This window comes from Barbus barbus (genome assembly GCF_936440315.1).
Source record: "Barbus barbus genome assembly, chromosome: 13".
Taxonomy (NCBI): Eukaryota; Metazoa; Chordata; class Actinopteri; order Cypriniformes; family Cyprinidae; genus Barbus; species Barbus barbus.
Genome location: NC_136741.1, coordinates 23,099,037 through 23,123,141, shown reverse-complemented (window position 1 = coordinate 23,123,141; position 24,105 = coordinate 23,099,037). Strand labels below are relative to the sequence as shown.

The window sequence follows — 24,105 nt, the reverse complement described above, 5'->3', positions numbered from 1 at the left end:
GAAGGGCAGGCATTGGCAGTGTACCTCTAGATGCCCCACTATTGAGAGCACACATATGGCAAGCCATTTTAACATAATTCCGTATTCTTTTCGTTTATTTCTTCTTCTTCTTCTTTTTATTTTTATGCAAATGTTGCGATAATTATTAGTATATATTCTATAGTGGCTAGTAACAAATAAGTATAGTATGTAATGAAGAAGTACTAGTGACTAATTGACTACAAATCACTATTGGAATAATGTTATCAGTATTACCATAAAGTTCCCTAGTCGGAAATTGGAAGCTAGATAATTTTGATACCACTGATTAAGTTATATTTTTGGCTTTTTATGCCTTAATTTTTGATAGGACAGTAGAGAGTTTGACAGGAAAGCATAGGGCAGAGAGAAGGGAGCTTCAAAGGACCTCAAGCCAGGAATCAAACTCAGGTTGCCGGAGGCACAGTGGCGCTACATGTCAGACCAGGGGCACTGCTATGGTTTCTGGGAACAGCATATTGACTCGGGCCCCCCGCATCGCATTTAGATTGTTGGCCCCCTCGGTAGAGATCCCATTAGGGCCCCCTCTCCCTCGCGACCCCTTGGTGTCCTCCATGATTCATATTCTTTCCAACAACAAAGAACTTGAACGTGACAAACTTATTACACTTTCAGAAATGGGAAGCAGAAAATGTCCGATAGCACATGAAGACAGCATAAATACTAGCACTGAATATTTAGTCAAATTTAAAACATTAATACATTGTAATATTACAGCTACGTAGGCATACTGGTAACACAAAATAGAATATTATTACGGATTAAATGTAAAAGCAGCTTTCCACATGTGCCAGCATTCTGTCCACACATGCAAAGAGAAACAGTGATTGTGTTGGCTGGTGTTGGCTTTATAGATAGTTTACTCAGGGGGCATTGAGATGAGGAATAGATCCTGTGCCTGGTTTCTATATTGCGTTCATGGAATATTACCTATAAAACATACACTGAAAGGTCACATAACTGTGGGTGTTAAAGACGCAAAATGTGAAAATCGACATCCTTCTTTTTTTTTCTTTTTGTGACGTATTGTCAAGTATGGTGACCCATACTCGAAATTGGTGCTCTGCGTTTAACCCATCCAAGTGCACACACACAGCAGTGAGTAGTGAACAAATGCACACACACACACAGCGAGTAGTGAACAAATACACACACACACACACACACACACACACACCCGGAGCAGTGGGCAGCCATACTGCAGCGCCCGGGGAGCAGTTGGGGGTTCGGTGTCTTGCTCAAGGGCACCTCAGTCGTGGTATTGAGGGTGGAGAGAGCGCTGTACATTCACTCCCCCCACCTACAATCCCTGCCGGCCGGGGACTCGAACCCGCAGCCTTTCGATTACGAGTCCGACTCTCTAACCATTAGGCCACGACTTCCCCTGTGTGCGTGTGTGTGTGTGCGTGCGTGCGTGCGTGCGTGCGCGTGTGCGTGTGCGTGTGCGTGTGCGTGTGCGTGTGCGTGTGTGTGTGTGTGTGTGTGTGTGTGCATGCATGTAGTCTTGTCCTGCTTTCCTCCTCTTGGTCTGCAGTGCTGTGGAGTGTATGTCCTAGATTTAAGTGTGTGGGTGAGATTTAAAAAAAGCAAAGAAACAACAGTATGTTGAAGAGCCTATGTGTGTGTAGATATCTGGTGCAGAATTGGAGGTGGTGAGGGGGCTGTTTTGCTACCCCTTATCTGTAATCGAGCAGATCTACACAGATAAATGGTGTATTGTTAGAGTATATGTAAAATAACCAGAGTACCAACTGAATGATATTTAATCATTCATCTTTGTCTTGTTTGTTTATGAAAAGAACATCAGATAAATAGCCCAACTAAGTACACGGGTGAATTATTGTACTGGTGCGCATAGAGAGAAGTTTACAGTACTGCATAAACTTTGCAGTCGACACACTCTTTCACACAAAGATGCACACACTCTGTAAACAGCTGTCTGACAAATCGGTAAAACAGAAGTCACATTTCTTCCCCTTCTCACCACAAACCCATGAAAAGAGTATAAGTACTCTGTAACGTTTTAAGTGAAATTACACATTTACGTGTACATTTATGAACAGCACCAAATAAAAGGGAAGTGGAAATATGAAAAAAAGAAGACGTTTTTTATAGAGATGAGTTTATTTCCTGTTTATTAATAGTAGATCAGGGCAGCTGGCATGATTTCAAATATTATATATTCCTTATATATTTATGTCCCTACGCAATGTTAGCTGTTAGACTGGGTAATTTACCTCAGATAGATCAAGAAAAGAATAGATAATGCTTTTATCTATTGTAGGAAAATTAGAGATCTTTGCCTCCCCCTCTCTTCATCTCTCAGCTGCAATACAGAGGAACATAAGACACTTAAAAGACCCAAAAGTGTCATGACAATGTCACTGTGACACTGCCACAGAATCATACACACTCTCACACACATTTTCTCTCAATCTCTCTAGATCATCAGTAATATTTTCTTGGTCGAGAAATATGAAAGAATAAAAACTTGTATTCTATAATGACCATTACATGCATCTTAACAATGTTCTTTTGTTAATTTATTACATGGCCTAAAAAGATTAAACTGTTTATAATTTACCATTTATTTTATAATTTATTTGATAATGCATTTATCTATAAGAGCAAAGCACAGTAATTACCATTCTCATTTAGGCAGTTTCTGTGGTATGTATGGGTCTCTTTGAGAAAGGTGGAGTGGGTTGGCCTACAAGCAGCCTAACTGGAGATGTTTGATTAACAATAATAATCTCAAACACACAGCTAATTATCATTAACTCAGTGCGGTCAAGTACTTTGAAGAAGACTACTTAGGGCTGTGTGGAAGCACCCATGCACTCAAACTGAAGTGAGTATAGACAGTATGTTACTAGAAAGGTTCCAAGCCATCCAGAACTTTAACGAGGCTTTTAATTCTCTGTTTCGTTTTCTTATATACATTTTAATGCCAGTTTTTAAATGTAGAGCTGATTCAACGAGACTTTCAAGTTATGTAATCAAAAATGGACTCTATTTACATTTTTAATTGCCTGAAATCCAAAAAGTGCTTATCATTGAGCCCCTCCCACTGACTGCATGTAATATAGAATCCACACCCAACTGCTAGTGGCCCTTTCTGTTAGGGAACGCCCACTTTTCATGGTATGAAAGGTATGAAATTTGTAAAAATAAATAAATGTTGTTCCGCAAGAGAACAATTCGTCCTCTTTAATAAAGAATCTGCAAAACAAGCAAGATAGCATCGGCTGCAAGCTGCATGCTTCCAAAATGTCCAGCTAACACCATGTAATCAAAAACCTTGGCAACTGCTGGATTTATAGTTCAAGTCGGTGTAAAAATTATGATGTTTAGGAGTTTTTTTAAACTCTTTTTATTTTTCGGAATATGCAAATGTATGTTATCTAACGAGAAAGAATGATAATTAAATAATTGATAGAAGATGCATGGATGTAGGTGTTACGGGGCTGACGAGACGTGAGACGTGCGGATCCATGTGCAAAGCTTTATTAAGAAACATGGTCAGAAACAGGCAGGGTCAGACATCGGCAAACAGGTATGGCAAGGGCAAGACAGAGCAATCCGTGGAGCAAGCGTGGGTCAACGATCAGCGAACAGTATCCAAAGTGGCAAGGCAGAGAGATAATCCAGAGTCGAAAGCAATAATCCAAACGAGGTGCAAACACAGTCCAAACGGCAAGGCAAAGGGGTAAATCCAGGAAACACGGGCAGGGTCAGACACGGCAGGAAAACAAGGCAAGACTAGGACTAGAATTATGGCTCTGTAGAGTTGCTATCGCTTGGGGAGTGATAAACGCTAACAAAACAGAAACACGGAATGGCACGGTAAAGCAGCTAGCGCTAGGTGAGCGCTAAACGCAGATCAATACTCGGCCGTGAGCAAGAGCAGTCCCAGGCTTAAATAGAGTGATGGTGATTGTGAAATGGTGATCAGGTGTGTGTGATGAGTGAATGGTGACAGCTGATCTGTGCAATGCATAGTGGGAAATGGAGTCCAATGTGTTGTGTAGTGTGAAAAGTCCATGTGGTGAACGGGTGACCTCTGGTGGTGAATGAGTGGAAGTGCATGGCCAGGATTCGTGACAGTAGGCCTCTATTGCATATCGTCATCTCAATTATGTACTTTATTACAACCTAGCATTTCTTCAACATAAACCTGATTAATTAATTTATTTATATAGATATACAGTGCCCTCCATAAGTATTGGAACAGTAAAGACAAAATTGCTCTGTTGGCTGTGGAGTCAAGACATTTGCAAATATGATTAAAAGATGAATATGAGACAAATCTGCAGAATGTCACATTTTATTATTAGTCGTTTCAACAAATATATGTTTTACCAAATAAAAAGAACAGCAATTTTAGAGTTCATCCCACTCATTGAGGTGAGCATAAGTATTGGGACAGTTGAACATAAGGCAGATATAAAAGATTAAAAGCTATTATTTAGTTGCAGATCCCTTTCGCACAACCACAGCAGTGAGTCTGTGACCCATAGACATCACCAGACTCTTGGTCTCATCCTTTGAAATGCTTTTCCCAGCCTTTAATATAGCCAATCCCAATTGTTGCTTGTTTTGGAGAATTTCTGCCTTTCCTCTTCAGCTGGTGAAATTCATGTTCAGTCGGATTTAAATCTGGAGATTGACTTGGGCATTTCCATTTCTTTGCCCTTATAAATTCCTTGACTGAACTGGCAGGGTGTTTTGGGTTATTGTCCTGATGCAATATGAAGCACTTCCCAATGAATCTGGTGGCATTTTCTTGAATATTGGTAGGCAAGATGGTTTTGTACCCTTCCAAATTCATTCTGCTACTGTCATGATACATTAAGTCATCAGTAAAGTTGAGCGGGTCTGTTCCAGAGACAGCCATGCATGCCCATGCCACGACACCACCTCCACCATGCTTTACAGATGAGGCTGTATGCTTGGGATCATTGCAGTTCCCTTTTTTCTCCACATTTTTGCTTTCCCATCACTTAGATAAAGGTTCATCTTTGTCTCATCGGTCCATAAACACAGTTCTGAAACTCTTCTGGCTCACCTTTGTGCTTTTTTGCAAACTCTAATCTTGCCTTCTCTATTTTTGGTGCTGGTCAGAGGTTTGCATCTTGCTGTGTAGCATCTGTAATTCTGTGTCAAAGTCTCCTGAGGACGGTAAATTGTCAGAGCATCACCCCAGCTTTCTGGAAGTTGTTGGTGATTTTAGAGACACGTCTTTTAGGATTCATTTTCACAGCTTTTATGATTTGTCTGTCATCAACTACTGTTGTTTTCTCAGCCGATCTGGTCGTTGTTGGTTGCTGGTGTAGAGGAGGTAGAACTGACAATTTAGAGCATGATATCAGAGCTGATAGAAAAAGAGAAAAAGCAAATGAAGAGAAAGGGATAGAGGGAGTTAAAATGATAAATGCATCTCCTATTTGGGACAAGGTGTCCATAACTTTCAGGTACTCCAGAAAACAAACTCTCATCCTTGCTCTCTCACTCTGTTCTGGGTCACATCGTCTCCTGGGAACTTGAAAGCAGGGCAACACCAGCCCTCCCTCCCCTTTTCTTCATATCCCTCACACACACAATCTCAATCTGTAATACACTCTTTAATTACTCAGTTGAAGATATTTAATCACAGAATCGCATCTCTAAAATTCACTCTCTGTGGACTCAACCTGGCAGTCGTTGAAAATAAAACTTAAAAACTGTTGAGGGGTTCAGAAAAAAAGTTACAGAGCTATTTTATAAACTGTTGGTTTATCCTTAAGTATGTCTACCTAAACCTAAGCTGCTCTTCAATGATTTGCATCATGAAATACATTTGAATGGAACAGAACTGAATTGAAACCACATAGGGAACCATTATACATAGCGCTGACTACCATACAGTTAATGGTTTTATTTCAACAGGGCTACGTTAGTGAAAGTAAAGTGCACATTCACTGTTTCCCCGTTGCTTGTGTTCTCGATGCGGGCGACGAGAGCATCGGTGCTGTCGTGCTGCACGCGTGAGTTAACGACACCAAGCTGCGGCAGACTGAGACACTGAAGAGGGACTTCAGAAGCCTGATCGAGACGGTACGCAGCACATCGCCCGCGACGACGATCATGTCATGACCACTTCCCACGTATCGACGAGGACACGAAAGGTTCAGTAGACTTTTTGCTTTAAACGAATGGTTATTGGCATGGTGTAAAGAACAGAAACTGCTCGTTGTTAATAATTGGAATCTTTTCTGGGAGCATAGGCTTTTCCGTGCTGATGGCCTGCACCCCAGCAGAGTCGGAGCGGAACTCCTGTCGGACAACATCTCCAGGACGCTACGCTTCATCTGACTAGTAAGCCAATTCTCAAATAACTGCTATGATGACTTTTGTTCTACCCACTTAAAAGATAGAAGTACTTGCGTTGTCCAATCTGTATCTGTTCCCCGAATAGCGAGGTCAAAATATAAATTTAATGCAGGATCTAGAAAAAATCTGATCATGATTAAACCAGAAAAACGCAAAATAAATGAACAAAAACAATTTTAAAGCTTGGGCTCCTAAACATTAGATCACTCACACCCAAAGCAGTTATTGTAAATGAAATGATCACAGATAATCATTTTGATGTACTCTGCCTGACTGAAACCTGGCTGAAACCAAATTAATATATTGGTCTAAATGAGTCTACTCCATCATAAACATGAGCCCCGTCAGACTGGTCGTGGCGGCGGTGTGGCAACAATATATAGTGATATTCTCAATGTTACTCAGAAAACAGGATACAGGAGGTTTACCTCATTCGAAATACTTCTGCTTAATGTTACACTGTTAGATATGCAAAATAAATCTCTCCTATCTCTTGCTCTGGCTACTGTGTATAGACCGCCAGGGCCATATACAGATTTCCTAAAAGAATTTGCAGATTTCCTCTCAGATCTATTGGTTAATGTTGATAAAGTGCTAATTGTCGGAGATTTTAACATTCACGTTGATAATACAAATGATGCGTTACTGACATTAAACTCTTTTGGAGTCAAGCAAAATGTCACCGGGCCCACTCATCGTTTTAATCATACGCTTGATTTAATTATATCGCATGGAATTGATCTTACCGATATAGATATCGTACCTCAAAATGATGATGTTACTGATCATTTCCTTGTATCGTGCATGCTGCGTCTTACTGATATTAGTTATATGGCTCCGCGTTATCGTCCGAGCAGAACTATTGTTCCAGCCACCAAAGACAGATTCACAAATAACCTGCCTGATTTATCTCAACTGCTCCGTGTACCCATAAATACACATGAACTAGACGAAATGACTAGCAACATGGGCACTATCTTCTCTAATATATTAGAAGCTATTGCCCCCCTCAAACTGAAAAAGGTTAGAGAAAAACGTACTGTGCCATGGTACAACAGTTATAACCATTCTCTCAAGAAGGAAACTCGTAATCTTGAGCGCAAATGGAGAAAAACTAACTTAGAAGTTTTTAGAATTGCATGGAAAAACCGCTTCTCAATATTATTAACTCATCGTTATCTTTAGGTCACGTCCCAAAACCATTCAAGCTGGCGGTTATTAAGCCTCTTATTAAGAAACCACAACTATCTAATGAACTGGCAAATTACAGACCCATTTCAAATATTCTGTTTATGTCTAAAATTTTAGAAAACTGCTCAATTGTGTTCCTACTTGCAAAAAAATTATCTCTATGAAGAATTTCAGTCAGGTTTCAGGCCTCACCATAGCACAGAATCTGCACTTGTTAAAATTACAAATGACTTGCTTCTTGCTTCAGACCAAGGCTGCATCTCACAAGAAAATATTATCATATTACCCCAATTTTACAGTCTCTGCACTGGCTACCTATTAAGTTCCGTATCATTTACAAAATATTATTACTTGCCTATAAGGCCCTAAATTGTTTAGCTCCTGCGTACCTAACTTGTCTTCTACCACGCTACAATCCAACCCGCTCCCTAAGGTCGCAAAACTCTGGACTTTGTTAGTAGCCTATTTGCAAAGTCCACTAAAGGAGGTAGAGCTTTTTCACATTTGGCTCCCAAACTCTGGAATAGCCTTCCTGATAACGTTCGGGGTTCAGACACACTTTCTCTGTTTAAATCTAGATTAAAGACACATCTCTTTAGCCAAGCATTCACATAATGCATCTTATAATCTTGTACTGAAGTTATATCTGATCAAATGTACATTATTATTATTCTTTAGCTTGGGTTGAACAAATAATTTTTGCTTAGATGGAACAGCAGCTACACTAATTATGTCTCTATTTGTTTCTCTGTTTCTGTCACTATTCTATTAACATCCCATGGTAACTAGGAATTACAGAAGCTTCAGTCTGGATCCAACCCTTAAATGATCTGAGATGACCGAACACCTGAGAAAAGATAATGCCAACCTCTCAGAGGACCTCAGAGGATGCCAATGCTCAGACAACATACAGAATTACCCAATTTTGCCATAAGTTAAATATATTAAGGTTCTGCAATATATAAATATATTATGGAAACTTAATTTCCTGTAGAGCTGCTTTGTAACGATTTGTATCGTAAAAAGCGCTATACAAATAAACTTGAACTTGAACCCTAGGTATCATATGCATAACCACATTAGAGAAGCAAACTTTCACATACAAAGGAGGATAAAATAGGAAGTTGAGGCACTAGTGAGGTTTGGAAACCAAAGTGAACACAGTTACACTACACTGCAATTTGCATTAAAGTTTACTCAAATGATACAGTGACAATTCTTCAGACAAACTACTTATACAAACATACTTATACTTAAATACATTAAGCCCTCATATTTTAATTATAACATGGCAAGTGAATACATTGGCAATTTGGACAAAAGGTAAGTAAATTACATATTACATCATCATCAAGTGCAACGAGAACACCAGCTCAGTTGCTAAATACTAACTATCAATCCAAAGTTACTCTTTCTGATTGTTGTAGAAGTCATTGTCCAAATGACAGACAGCAGTATACAAGGAAATATAATCCAGATATGAGAAGACATTAAGAAAATGCCACCAAATGAACAAAATGGGCTCAAATTCACACCAGTTCCCATATTTAGAAATTGTCCTAATAAAATTGAGTGCACTGGGGTATTGCATAATATATATCATATTGTATAATCGTTAAGTTAAGCAACATCTCACTGGTTCTAAAATGTTCTTATCTAAATGACGGCTAGAAGTGCTACAGTGTTCCTTTTAAAGTGTGTCCACAGCTCAACGAGGTCTTTGTAAGAAGTATTTGGCACAAAATAAATGTCTGAGTGTGAGCATTTTGTTCCCTTGGTGTTCCAAAAATATGTCTGTTGCGTCACGTTAGCGTAGGGATAGTTGATTACACTCCCAGTCACACTGGGTTGTGATTTTTGAATGTGACGTGAAAATGCATCGCTCTCGAATGATCAATAACAGATTTAATTGCTCATATGAGAAGATAAAAGCAGGACAGCAGATGCTACAGGACTGTAGCCTCTTCCATGGCATTGACCCATCTGGAATAGAGCAGAATTTTCACATTATGTAATAGTAGAACGTAATATATTTGTGTTAATGTGTTATGTATAACGTTTTAATGTTTTTGAAAAAAAAATAGAAAAATGTTTTTATGCAAAAAAAAACAAAAAAAGCTGTATTTATTTGAGAAAAATACAGTAAAAACAGTAATATTGTAAAATATTTTTACAAACTTTGCATTTTATTTACTTTTTCTTAAATATATTTTAAAATGTAATTGAATTTAAATGTAATTTATAAAGTCAATATTCAATACTTCAGTCGTTAATGACGCACGATCCTTCAGAAATAATTTTAATATACTGATTTGGTGCTTGAGAAACATTTATTATTATTATCAACAGTTGTGCTGCTTAATATTTATAAAATGGTGATGCATTTTTTTGTTCAGGTTGCTTTGATAAATAGCAAGCTCAAAAGGACAGCATTTGAAATCTTCTGTAACAATATTAACCACTTTACTGTCTGATCTATTTAATGAGTCCTTGCTGAATGAAAGTAATCATTTCTTTCAAAAATATATAAAACTTACTAATCCCAATGCTATATGTACACATTATAAATTGCTGTATTGTGTGAATGTAATATGTATTTTAACCTCAGTGCAGTGTGACTGTCCTGGGCTCTGAAAGTGTAGAAGAGAGTGCTTTTGTGGTACAGCTGAAATATGCTGCTCTCCCCTTCAACCTCTGACCTCACAGAGAATCCCAAGAGAGGAAGGGTCTCGCATGCAACCCTCTCCTTATATAAAAGAAAAGACACAGGGAGAGATTAGGAGCTGCATGTTGCAAGTTAATGTGTGCCAAAACATGACTGTGAGCATTACCTCAGGCTGTGGGTATGCGTAGAGAACTTTATCTTTCAGGAGGAACCACAGGCTTCTCCAACTTCTCTTGCTGTTCCTGCACCTCTGCAGGGTTCCACTCATCACCCCATCAGACACCGTCTCCTAGGAAACAACACATGATGTTTCACCCCAAATCCAAAGGAAAAAATAAACATTAATTGAATAAAAATGGGAAAGGGTGAAAATTTTAATGGTCTTAAAATAATAATTTTAATAGCAACACTTAATAAAACTCTTTTGTGTTATAATTAAACAATTCAGAGTGAGATCAGAGTAAAACACGATCCACTGGACTTAATTTAGTCCAAAGAAATGAATCCAGAGGTTATGGAATACCTGGTTGAAAGAAAATTGGCCTTTGCGGCTTCTCCACAGACTCGATGGATGAATGTTTTGGAAGACAGAAGAGAGAGGTCGACTGGAGCTCTCTGTTATTGTGGCAACATCTCTCAAACAAATGCATACACAATTATAATGAGAGTCACGCATAACTATGTTTAATTAATAAAACCATTTTAATAAAGATATTATGGTTGTACCATGTTTACGCAGCTCAGTGTAACAATGATCACAAACTTTGGCGCGTCTGTTCTTCATATATTTGAGGGGGAATTTGTTTCTGCAACAATCTCTGCAGAAAATCTGTAAACAATATAAGATGAGAAAATCACAACAAATAGATCTTATGAGTGGTTCTCTATGCAAAATTAAAATTTGAATCGTTATTCACCCTCAGGTCATCCAAGACGTAGAGGAGTTTGTTTGTCATCTGAACAGATTTGGACAAATTTAGCATTACATTACTTGCTTACCAATGGATCCTCTGCAGTGAATGGGTGCCGTCAGAATGAGACTTGAAATAGCAGATAAAACATTACAATAATCCATAAATAATCCCCACAAATCCAGTCCACCAATTAACGTCTTGCTGTGTGCTTGTAATAAACAAATCCATTATTAGGAGGTTTTTAACTTCAAACTGTTGATTCTGGATAGAACCTCTATCCAGATTATTGCTTTCTCCAGTGAAAAAGCTGTCTTGTCTGAATCAGGAGAGAAATATACACAGATCAAGTGAAAACCATCCAAAACCGTTCTAAACAAATATCAGTGGACAACAGGGGATGGATATTTTCACTGGAGGAAGCAGCATTATGGATTATGGATATTTTATCCAGAAGTGATGGTTTAAAGGTAAAAACATCATAACGATGGACTTGTTTATTACAAACATGCTGCTTTTATCAGCTGTTTGGGCTCTCATTAACTAAAGAGGATTCACTGGTGAACAAGTTATGTAATGTTAAATTTCTTTAAATCTGTTCCAGTGAAGTAACAAGCTCATCTACAGCTTGGCTAGCCTAAAGGTAAGTAAATTTTCAGTTTTAGGAAAGCCATTCCTTTAACCGTATTTGTACCTTGCCGCAGGCATGGCAGTGATGTCTTCTGTTTGTGAGGCTGAAATGTGAGTGACAGTTCATGCAAACTGTCACCTGAGAAACAGACAGCAGAGGAGGAGCGTTCTCGCCAAGACACATCTCTGGACCATTCACTAACTAGACACATAATTTCACAACAGGAAACAAAATGTCAACTATTTCAGGTGTTGACATTTTAGTCGCACTGTATTTAAAGCTTCCTCACCCCAAAACAGTGTGCTGGGTCTCCTGATACAGGGCCGAGATTCACTAATGTCCGATTCAGTGTAGCAAACCAGCCGTCTCGTTCAGTGCAGGAGCTGCACACAGGAACACATGCATCAGTCACAATGCACACACATACACTACATATGTATGTGTGAACGTTTGAGTATGTCACTTGCTTGGCAGACAAAGTGATGCTTATATCTTTCACATCTATCTTCAATGCACTCTGAGTGTTCTCTATAGGTGGCTTGCTGACCTGAAAGACAAAAAAAGTGAAAAGGATTTAATAATTATAATTCACTCACTGTCTGGGGTTCAGACCAATTTAATGAGGCACTTAAGGTTCTACAAGAAGAGAGGTGAAAATGAAAAATTTTCAATAGACAAAATAAATACATGAAAGAAGGTTTTTTGAACATTTTCATACATATAATAAATGCAAACTAGAAAAAGATGAAGATCTGACATATTTTACATATTTAATTTTATTATGATTTTATTCCCTTTTGTATTATACATTTTTCCTTTCTTTCCGTTCTGTTTTCTCATTTAATTTTATTTTATGCATTTAAATTTTTTATTCTGTTATGTTAGTTTTACTGTTTATATGACATATATGCGTTTTCGACAAATCACTTTGTAAAGACTTTTTTAAAAGGCTATATAAATAATGCTATACATAGATACAACCTGTGTTATTTTAGTATTATTCATATATTAATCGACTATTTCTTAAAGGGGTCATATGATGCGATTTCAAGTTTTCAAAACCAAAGAGATATTCTTTATAAAAGTTAAGACTCCACCACGCCCACCTAAAACGGCTCATTCAAACACGCCCCCACATGTCTACGTCACGGTGTGGGAAGATTAGCAAAACACCGCTCAAATGTTTACGCAAAGAAAGAAGGCGGAACTTTTATTCTCGCTGTAGTATTCGTTTCATTGTGAAAGCGAAAGTACTTTTTTTGGGCTTCCAAAAGAGGACACAACTAAAAATCAGTGGTTAAGTTGTATTTACAAAACTGTTCCAGAACAGTTCAACACAAATATTCGAGTGTGTGCAGTGCATTTTACGGAGGACTATTTCCTGAACCTGGAAGAGTAGCCTATAATGCTGGCTTGCACAAAGGCAGTTTCTAAAAAGTGGGGCAATTCCAACTTTGCAATGACAGTCTGGCGCTTCTGACTCTCAGCCTGTAAGTACGTTTTCTTATTTAAAGAATTTGCTACTGACGATTCAAACGCGAGTTTTGAGCTGTGTAGAGTTGTTTCTCCGATCACAAATGCAGACATGGTAAAAAGACAGTATAAGTCATTATAATCAGTAATTATGTCCCCACTGGATGCAGCAAATTCTTCATTTATAATGGGTTTTATTGTTTTTGTGTCGTCGCACCGGGACACGGCATCACAATACGATGAGGGGCGTAACATTTCCATCTCACGCTTGAGGTATTCGGCCAATCACAACGCACTGAAGTCGTGGCCTAATGGTTAGAGAGTTGGACTCGTGATCCAAAGGTTGCGGGTTCGAGTCTCCGGCCGGCAGGAATTGTAGGTGGGGGGAGTGAATGTCCAGCGCTCTCTCCACCCTCAATACCACGACTGAGGTGCCCTTGAGCAAGGCACCGAACCCCTAACTGCTCCCCGGGTGCCGCAGCATAAATGGCTGCCCACTGCTCCGGGTGTGTGTTCACTGTGTGTGTGTGTGTTCACTGCTGTGTGTGTGCACGTTGGATAGGTTAAATGCAGAGCACGAATTCCGAGTATGGGTCACCATACTTGGCTGAATGTCACTTCACTTCACTGGATAGCTGGCCAATCAGAGCATGCCTCGCTTCTCAGAAGGATGAGCTTTGTAAAAATAGACGTGTTTCAGAAAGGCGGGGCATAGAGAAGCAACAATAATGTACAGTATGTGGAAAATAATGTGTTTTTTTAACCTTAAACCGCATAAACACCATTACATTGTTGCATTACACCAAATACACAAAATAATGTTCTTTTTAGCAACGTCATATGACCCCTTTTATATTTTTAATACAGTTTTAATTTAATATTTTCCGTTTTCATTTCATTTTAGTAATTTTGTTAAATGCTTGTCTTTTTTTTGTTTTATTTTAATAATTTTGGAGCTTATTTTATTTAAAAAAAACAACACTGCTTGTAATTAGTGTCTTGAGCACTAAATACATATTAGTGTAAAGTGTATTAGTGTTCTCCCTATTGAGAAATTATGGTTTCCAAGAACTATTATACATGAATAAACACTAGAAGTGTCTGTGAATGTTATCAGCTTTACCTCCATCCCTGCCAATGGTAATCTGTTGATGAGTCTGTATTTCCCATCTTGCTGAGGATATGTGTACAGCATTATGTCATTCATCTGAAAATGTAAAAAGTAAAAAAGAAAAGCATAACATTCACAACATACAAGCACAAATAACTACTTTAATATTTGCATACCACAACAGTTATTCTGAGTGGGTCACTGTAACAAATGTTCACCACAAGGGGCGCTATGAGGTTGCTTTGCTGCATCACTGCTCTGTCCATCAGTGACCACAGGCAATGTTTTGTAGGCAATTAAGTTGTTACAGCAAGGCATGATAACATAGTGATTTAGAACAAACTCAAAGGTGCATTAAAGCTGTGATTTAACAAAGAGAATACTAATTCACTAAGATACTTATTTATCTGTGAAACAGAATTATTAGTCATCAATTACTCAGTCTGATGCACATTTTTATTTGTTCTAACAACTGCGAAATCATGTGCACATTATTTTGGGTTATCATAGGCACTGAAGAATACATCTATACAGCTAAACACAACCAAAATTCATCTTTGTACACAGGATGTTGTGCAAACACTGGATTTAGACGTCCCTTCCTACCATCAGTTACTGCCTGATAAGGCAGCATATTTTGTCTTCTGAAATGTTAATCAATGGTGCATATGAAATGTCACAGACTGTCTCCTGCATCAAGCAATAAAATATGAGGGATATTCAAGTTCAGCACTCTGGGGGCCACGTGCCCGTCTCAGCGCACAACTGTCCGTCTGACTGAAAAGTCTACAGTATACAGTTTTTCTGACAGCCCATCTCACGGCCATCCTGTCAGCCTCTGTTCTGTTATCTCAACACATTGCTTTGTCCCTGTTCCCACAGACTTATTCTGGTGTGAGAACAGCACAGCAATAACAATAGCACATGTAGACATAAACACACACACAGAACAACATCCTGTCAGGAAACTCTAAAAACAAGTAAAATAGCTCACAAACACAAAGGAGAGACACTAGAGACTATACAGAAAGAAAACAACTGCGTCTCTTGCATGCTCAACTTTGGCAATCTCATCTCAGCTCCTAAAAGTAAAATAATGTGCGAATCAAATCACATACCAAGAAAAGGTGACGTGGCTGCTTGCACTTTCTGCTGACCTTCATTAAAGTGCCCTCTTTCACAAACACCTAGGGCAAAGATAAATATAGAGATTAAGACAACCTTACTCATAATTACATCTTTAAACTCCCCCAAAATTTTGAGACATTCATAAAATTTGATTGGATGAAGGGTGTGTGATCAGTGAGCCATTGAATTTCTCACCCTCCCAGGTTGTAGGAGATCTGTCAGACCCAGAACACTGTGTTCAATATGGACCAAATGCAGGAGATCTGCCTGAGAAAGAAAAATAATGCAAAAATGCCCTTACATGGCACAGCAGAGTCATTTACACAAAATGCTTTGGTTCCACACACACAGCCTATCTGTAAGCACATTAAGCCAAAAAACACACACTTACTCCATTCTTAAGGCTGTCATTGACATCATGAGCAATATTTGAGACTACAACCAAAGCATCTGAGGGGAAAGAAAGTTATAGGTAGAGAGGGACAGATTAATATTTTACACATGTACATTTTCAACATACATAAAAATACACACAAACATATAATAAATACTTCATATATTATTGTACATAGAACTGAATGTATATTCAATTTCTGCATTAAATAATTATTGAATATATTAAATATTTCCTTAAAAAAATAGGCCATCTCAATAAATTATTAAACAAAATGCATAAATAATAATTACACAATAATTAGAACATATCTAAAATGAATGAATAATCAAAAAATGATATTGTGTCACACTGCAGAACTTAACAGAACATCCTCCCTTACAAACAGATACTCTCTTACAGCAGCACCTCATAGATAAATGACCCTCATATATAAATTATGCAGAAAGGCTTGTTTAAAAAAATTATTGAAAATCCATGATGGGGTCAAAGGTAATTTGCCTTTTGTAAAACTATCTGGAAGATCAGAGATATGTTGTTGCTTAAGCAAATAAATTACACACACACACACACACACACACACACACTGAGAGATACGACCAAAGGAATCGTTTGTAATTGCAAACATGTCAAGATAAGAATCAAACATCAGTTTCTTAAAATTTATGAAACCTACATTAGGAAACTGTAATCCAAGAGACAGAAAAAAATAAGACAAGAAAAAAGTATACTGCTGATGCTGTTAAGATACTGTTGTCTGTGAGTAATGTTGAGATTTACTTTGTGTATTTTCAAACTCTCTGGAGTCTGGTGAGAGGTTGTTCAAGTAGTCTGTTGGGAAAAAAACAACAAAAATAAAAACATATTTAGCAATACTACAGGTCTTGGTATAAAAATTCCAGGAAAAAAAATAAATATACATTTGAAAAAAATATATTTAAATTGATAAGAATTAATAAGTATATAAAGTCATTAGTTAAAAAGTATTTAATAGTCACCAGTTAACAGCATACGGTATTGTAGGATGCGCACAATGACCTGCAGCAACTGCTTTTTCAGAGTCTCTGCATCTGGTAGCTGAGATATAAAACACATACTACAGTACATAGATATATATTTAAATACATCCCATCTGAGTAAATGAACACACAACTCAAACACATTTATGTGTAATAATACAATACAAAACACACACTCGAATCACACTTAATGATAGTGGCTTAATAATAAGAATAGATTTGGTTCAGTTAAAGTTGTCAATCAATGCAAAAAAAAAAAAAAAAACCCCATCATATATCCCTTACTGTGCTTTGTATGTGTTCCAGATAATTCAATTTTTCATCATAGTGACTGATGTAAGAAGAGAACATGGAAAACTCTGTCTTCTTTGCCAGGATGATTTCAGCAATACCTTCATTCTGATCCCTGATGAGTGGAGTGAAATGCATAAAACAGATGAAATGATGACAGATGGACATCATTTGAGGATGATAAACAATTGAAGGTAGCATATGCACAAGCATGTGTGTGGGTGAGAGTGTCTTACCATTCCTTTAAGCAAGTCTCCAGTAATGTGTAGATATTTTGGTGGAGAGTATAAATATCAGGTACCTCTGTCCACACCGTCATCAGCCTCTCATCCGCTTCAACCGACTATTGTGTGAAAGTGAGGGAGAAAAATAAGAGAGTTCACCTTCATCGCTATTTTTCTCTTTTTCTACTGAAATCCACACATAATGTCAGTGAGAAATATGAATGATCCACCTCATAGAGAAGTTGTAAAGTCTTGACATGCCTTAAAATGAAGAAAAAGAAGCATGGTCAGAATAATATAGCCATTTCTATTAAATTCAGACATTTTTCAAACACAAACGGTAATGGTAATCATTTTATTAATGATGAAATTAATTTCTGCCAATCTACTCATAGACTTCAGCTGCTGTTTTCATGACTTACTGGGCCTCACTGTCCAGAAGCTCTTTGGCACTATAGAAAGCCCTGGAACAGTTGACATTCTGAAATAAAATGGCAACTGACTTAAAATAAATTAAAACAAATCAATGCAAGACACATAAACACTATTAATAAGCTTACCAGTATGTCAGATGCCTTTGTCTTTTTCTCTTGTGTACAAGCCACACCCACTGTTCCATCTTGTCTCACATTAGGAGAACAGAAAGTGTAGAGGCTAAATAAGAGAAAAAGTAGAATCATGACACATTCACAAAATAAATAAATAAACTACCTAGTTATGCAATAACCTTTAGTTTGCAGGAATGCAATACTTTGAGCTTTTAAAGACTAACATACAGATTAAGAGGGTTGCAAAACTGTCTAGTAAATTTATAAAGGAAATGGGTGGCTTTATGTCATTATTCTATGTAAATAATACATTTTTCTAAAATGTCCAGGTTAAAAATGCTAAAACAAACTTTTTAATTAAAAATCACTGGATAAAATTAAAAGAAAAGACAAACAAAGTACAGTGTTATTTAATTTAAAAAACAAAGTTTCTTTGTTTGTCTGTTATTAGATCTAACAAAAAGATCTAACATGCATTCATCAAGCTTTTCATATGTTAAATAACACATTTGCTTATGATTCCAACTTTTTAAGCTGTTTATAGTGTGTCTAGTTTCTCTAAACTGAAACATACCAAACATTTATTTTCCACAATGGTATTGCAATTAATCCTGAGCTTCATATTAATGATATAAACATAATTAAACGATATATCAATATATAAACAATTGTACCTATCTGTCTCTTGCTCGGATAGCTGACTTTTGGCCTGGAAGCCCGGCAGACTGCTCATATCCACATAACCATCAGTATCACTGGTTGAACTCTGATTTCGTTGGCTCTGAATGACTGGATTCAGGAGGCGAATTTGCACATTCTCATAATGAGAAGCAGCATTTTGAACGTTCTCGTAATCTGAAGATTCTGTATTGGGAGATGAGAAAGATCGAGGTTTGGAAAGGGGATGGGGCTCAAAGAGAGACCCTAGCTCCATAGAAATGGTGCTTGAAGCCAAGTCATTTTTAAGAGTGAAGTTTAGTCCCTGTTTTTGTCTATTCTTTTGGAAGACAAAGGAAGAAGGGGACATAGGTGGCGTGCAATCTGGAGTGCTCTGCAACTCCGGTCTGCCCATGTTATGCCTGATAAAATCCAAGCGCTTGCATGACCCTTGTGGACTTGACTCAGACGAGGACCTGGAGGAGACTGAGCGATTATCCATTATGCTTTTACGATCTGATTTCCTAAGGAATCGTAACGGCAGAAGGTATCGCTTGAACCCAAAATCAGGCTTCTTGCAAGAAGCGGAGACTTCGTTCGGGAGGGATGGAGAACTTTTTCTGATTGGTCGCTTTGTGATGGATGCCAGTTCAAAAGGGGGTGGTATATCAACTCGAGTGACTTTAGCTAAGTTTGAGGTGCCTTGTGAAAGACATCCTAATGAGCCTGTCAGTGCAGGTCTACTATCTCTGAGGAAACACTGATCTGTATAGAAGGAGCCTGGGTGTAGCAGAAGCCGCCTATTTCCTGTTGCAGGGCTACTCATTAGGTCAACTCTCTTACTGGGGGTTTCCACAGATATAGAGCGAGTCATAAAATACTTCCTGTCCTGAAGGAAGTCTTTGGCTTGGATTTTTGGCTCTGTTTTTTCATACAAATGATCTACCGTGAGTTCTTTTCCCTGAGATCTACTCAAGTGGGCAACCCCTTCTTCTTCTTCTTCTTGTTCTTCCCCAATGCTTTCTTCTTCTTGATTTTGTTGTAAACTTTGGCCTTGGCTTTCAGATTGCTGTTGAATGAGTGAGAAAGCATTGATGGCATCAAGATTTAAGGTGGCAGGTATCGCTTCGTCATGTTTAACCACATTTCTACAGTAGTTGTGATTTGTATCTGCTATATCATCATCTGAGACCATTTCAGAGCCAGAAAATGGCTGAGAAGAAGAAGAATTTGTAAAAGGAGTCAGATCGGACTCAAGGAGCGCTTCACCTCCACTGTTTGATGAAGGACAGTCTGGAGAGTCAATGGCAGTTGAAGGATCCAGAGATGCACTGTCGTCTGATAAATAATGGTTTCCTTTTTCTTCCATTTGCTCTTTTTCTAACTGTATTTCATCGTCCTCTTCCTCAATGGAGGTTGAAGACAAATCAGAGCAGTTCAACCCCTCCTCCAAAGTAAGCATCATAATATCTCCATTGGCGTTGTCCTCTTTTTTTGTTATTTGGAGATGTTCTGTTTGTTCAAAAATGTCACACTCGGAAAGTCCATCTTTGTCTGCTAACGCTTCACCTGCATCACAAATATCGGGGAACATCCCATCTAGGTCTTCTTCACTTGAAAACATTCTGCCTGGGACTATACCATTTGGGTAAAATGCTTCAATGAACGTTTTACTGAGGCAAATTTCATTATACAGGAATCTGTCTGTGTTTGCAAGGCATCCATAAACACCATTAGAAGCCAACTGAACATCACTAGAGCTTTTATGTGATGTTGATACACCATTTTTAGTCAGTCTCCATGCCATCTTCCCAGTGTTCTCTAATTCAGTCTGATCAGTCTCTATATTATCATCCACGTCTCTCTTACTGCATAAATCAGAGAGAAGGTCCATCGACTCTTCCTCATCCTCTGACTTAAATGTTTCACCTTCTTCTAAACCCTCCACCAAATCTAAATCAATTCCCTGCGCTAATTCATCCCCACATCCTAACTCATCTCCCTGTTCCACAGTAACATCTGGTTCTGTCTCTTCTGCTTGCATTGTCTTTTCCGAATGTATTATTGTCTCTGTCTTCCTCTCTTGTGACCCCTCCTGTTCCAGAACTATTTTTCCATGCACTTCCGTAATACGCTCTCTTGAGTTTGGAGGCCTTCGGCTTTTGTTACTGTGAAGCATATTGAAGTACATGTTTGAACTGAGATGATGCTGGAGATTTTTTCTTGATTTGGATGCAATTTTTGGTTTGGGTTCTTGATTATCACAGAATTATTCAGAAATAGGTTGTTGATATTGCCGCTTTAAGAGAGGCTCAGCCTGGAAGTGTCCTCTGGTGCCCAGGAAATGCTCCTGAAACACAATAAGAAAATATTAATATTTACAAAAATCGTTTTTACTGGAGAGTAGCATTGTGAACATTGAAACAATTTGGGGCATCAAAAAAATAGTTCCATCCTCACAGTAAAAATGATTATTTCCTTGAAGATTGCTGGAAAATGCAAATACTATTTCTGTCTTCGCATTTCAAATTTTTGTGTATTATTTAATGTAATTGTTTGTTAAATTTATTGCAACTTCTGGATGAAAATTGTTTTTAGGGTGATTTGTGTGTTAAGATTTTCTGTTTACAGTTGAATGAAACACTGCAGCTATGCGCAAAAATATAAAAAATTAAATAGAAATGTATAAAAATCAGACTTTAGATATCACATATAATACATGCACAGTTCTATAAACATATGTATAATGTATTTGAAAAGAGGTTAATTTTCATTAACTTGACAAATTTAAACGTTTTGCTTTATTTTCTAAGCTCACAGTAAACACTTTTTATCTGCATATTCAATATTTATACTTCTTGCCTTTAAATTTACTCTCGTCACAGACCTAAACTTTAAATGTTACTAATTGTAAACTAAATCCATCATAAAAATTATGATCTACACAAAGTGAATTACACCATTTAAATAAACTACTGTTACTGTATGTTTTGTACATATTGTAATTTTCACAACAGGATGTTTAAAACGCAGCTTACTATGGTGGATATTGTTTTGTCAATGTCTTCAAAAAAACTTACCAGGGCCAAAAGTAACCATAGCCTATATCTTAAGAAATAGGCTATTATCATAAGAAAAATATTAATATGTTACGCTCAAAACAGTGCTGGCATTTTGGTTAAGCAAATAACAATGTATATGTTCTTCATGAGGCGCAAACAGAATCTTTAAAAATATTTAAATATCTAATCAATGTAATCGGAGTACATTATATAGCACAATACAATGACAAAGAGGGATTCTCGAGAAAATCTAAAATATTGAAAGTGGGAAACTCTAAACTCAATATTATTTCACATACTTTCAGACATTTAAATTTCCCACAGACACATATTTATCTTTTCCTAAATAAAGTTTACCACATTATCACGTTGAAAACTCACCTGCGCTCATCGTCGAACATCATCTGGTATCTGAGACACGACAGTGACAGGTCAAATTCATTACAGCACGATGAAATCGTAATCCAGGGAGAATTTACACGATATTATAACATGAGATTATAAATCAACTACTGCATTCTACTTCATCTGGCGATATAACTGCAGTACAAGAGAGCAGGCGCTCTGCACGAGCAGACACACACACACACACACACACACACACGAGACTTTGCTTTGACTTCCCGAGGAAAGGGCGTCAGGAAAAAGCAAAAACAGGAGTTTTTAAATCAAGGCAATTTTTTTTAAACATATATATATATATATATATATATATATATATATATATATATTTATAGATAGAGAGAGAGAGAGAGAGAGAGAGAGAGAGAGAGTAGGCCTATGTATAAATTTGGCCTTGTATTTCAGGAGCACACCGATCTAACACACAGATTTGACAGATTTTTCCTAGTATACACAATATATAATGCATATTTAAAATAAATATTAAAAATAGAAAACTGGACTTTGGTCAAAGCTATTTGAGGGAGTATGGCCTTCAGAGGTTTGCTTTACAGGAAATAGCTCTCTTATCCCGCATAACCTTCCTCAACAACAGACATCCAAAGAGCTATGTACTATGTTGTATTATTTCATTTACTATTAACCTTTCCCTAGTGACAATGAAAAAAGTACTAAGCATAACTAATCCATAATGCACTGAAACACACACACAAGAGCATTCATCTGATTTTGATATTCAGATTAGATCACTGAAGTGAATGCAGAACAACAGCATTGGGAATACAGAATATCTTTTAATGTAAACCTCTCATACTAATGTCAAGATCACGAGTTAAAACCATAGTTCAGATGTCAGTGTCTGTTTGTAAATGCAAAAAATGGCTTAGAAAAGCAAAGCTACTGTAGCACTGACCAAAGGTTTAGCATCATTTGTTTGTTGACGTTAACTTCAACTGCAACTTGTGGAGTAAAATCTGCAACTGTTATTTTTGCATTTATGATAGGAAGCCATTTCTATAGGCTTAAATAAGGCCATGACCTTTTCCCAACAGCTCTACAGAAATATGCTTCCTTCCTCAAACATCTTTAGCTTGAGTTTAGTCTGGGTTGGTATGAACATTCAGTTCTCCTGGAGAAGAGTACAATGAAAGAGGTAAACAACCTACTTCAAAAATAAGACTAAACCTAACTTTAACTTAATACTTATTTCATTGGATTTAATGGTATTTGCTATAGATCGTAAACAGGTGTCCATCTTGTTTCTAAAATGACTGATTTTCTAGTAATATCCTGGGTACTGAGTGCAGAAACGTGTGTGTATTTAGATGGGAATATTAAGAGATGTTCTTCTGTATTAGACTGTTTATGTCTTTATTGCAGCATGAATGGGATTCAGACGTTTTCCTTTTTATTTCTTCCAGATTTTAGCAAACCACTGCGTCACAAACTTGTGATGAACTAGAAGAAAAAAGAAAGTACACAACACACTGGATCACATCGTGCATGGTGTCTCCATTATGTCAAGTTTCAAATTTTTACACCTTTAATTTCTTCTAAAATATAATTTTAAGATCTCTAGGATGCTGCTTTTGGATATGCAATGGCTACTGAACTAAGGTGGAGCCGATTAATGATATCCTCTTGATACACTCACTACCTACATAAATAAACATGAATATTTTCTTATCCTTGATTCATATTCACTGCATTTAGGCTCAGCACCCTGAAAATGTTGTAGTTAGTCATAACCTGAATGTGTAATTCTGGTTCCTTCATTCGCAGTCCAAAAAAAGAAAAAGAAAAAAAAATAAAGAAAACAAGGGAGGTGGTTTATCTCACTGGCACACAGAGGATCTGCAGTGTCTGACTCACCCAGGTTTGTAGTCATCAGGCTAAAGTAAGCAGTCAGTAAACCTGCTGTAGACAAACGTTAAGTACAAACACATACACACTGACACTGTCCATCATTTGAACAAAGAAGGGAAAA

General features: G+C 37.4%; 1 protein-coding gene across 4 annotated transcripts; it reads right to left on the bottom strand.

Annotated features, from left to right (window-relative positions):
* Positions 1-8,773: 8,773 nt before the first annotated feature.
* On the bottom strand, positions 8,774-22,320 carry fgd5b (FYVE, RhoGEF and PH domain containing 5b). Of its 4 annotated transcripts, XM_079431581.1 has the most exons (21): positions 22,098-22,320; positions 18,672-21,004; positions 18,010-18,103; positions 17,872-17,930; positions 17,680-17,710; positions 17,462-17,568; positions 17,220-17,340; positions 16,914-16,992; positions 16,696-16,746; positions 15,913-15,971; positions 15,717-15,788; positions 15,512-15,580; positions 14,406-14,489; positions 12,277-12,356; positions 12,099-12,192; positions 11,873-12,010; positions 10,994-11,096; positions 10,791-10,900; positions 10,434-10,556; positions 10,206-10,348; positions 8,774-9,585 (listed from the first exon to the last, which is right to left on the bottom strand). In XM_079431581.1, exons 2-21 carry the CDS (start codon positions 20,843-20,845, stop codon positions 9,549-9,551), a joined length of 3,828 nt encoding a protein of 1,275 aa, XP_079287707.1. In that variant the 5' UTR covers positions 20,846-21,004; positions 22,098-22,320; the 3' UTR covers positions 8,774-9,548. The 4 variants fall into 4 exon arrangements, with proteins under 4 accessions (XP_079287707.1, XP_079287705.1, XP_079287706.1 ...); XM_079431579.1 differs by having other exon boundaries at positions 8,779-9,585; positions 12,099-12,356; XM_079431580.1 differs by lacking the exon at positions 8,774-9,585 and having other exon boundaries at positions 10,049-10,348.
* Between the last annotated feature and the right edge of the window lie 1,785 nt (positions 22,321-24,105).

Bases quoted from the DNA above. Each gene is read 5' to 3' on its own strand.
- fgd5b (XM_079431578.1), bottom strand. From the start codon at position 20,845: ATGTACTTCAATATGCTTCACAGTAACAAAAGCCGAAGGCCTCCAAAC. The intron at 16,993-17,219 runs GTAAGGGATATA...TTTATATCTCAG, and splicing joins TGGAACACATACAAAGCACA to CTACCAGATGCAGAGACTCT. The intron at 10,901-10,993 runs GTACAACCATAA...TTTGTTTGAGAG, and splicing joins CACTGAGCTGCGTAAACATG to ATGTTGCCACAATAACAGAG.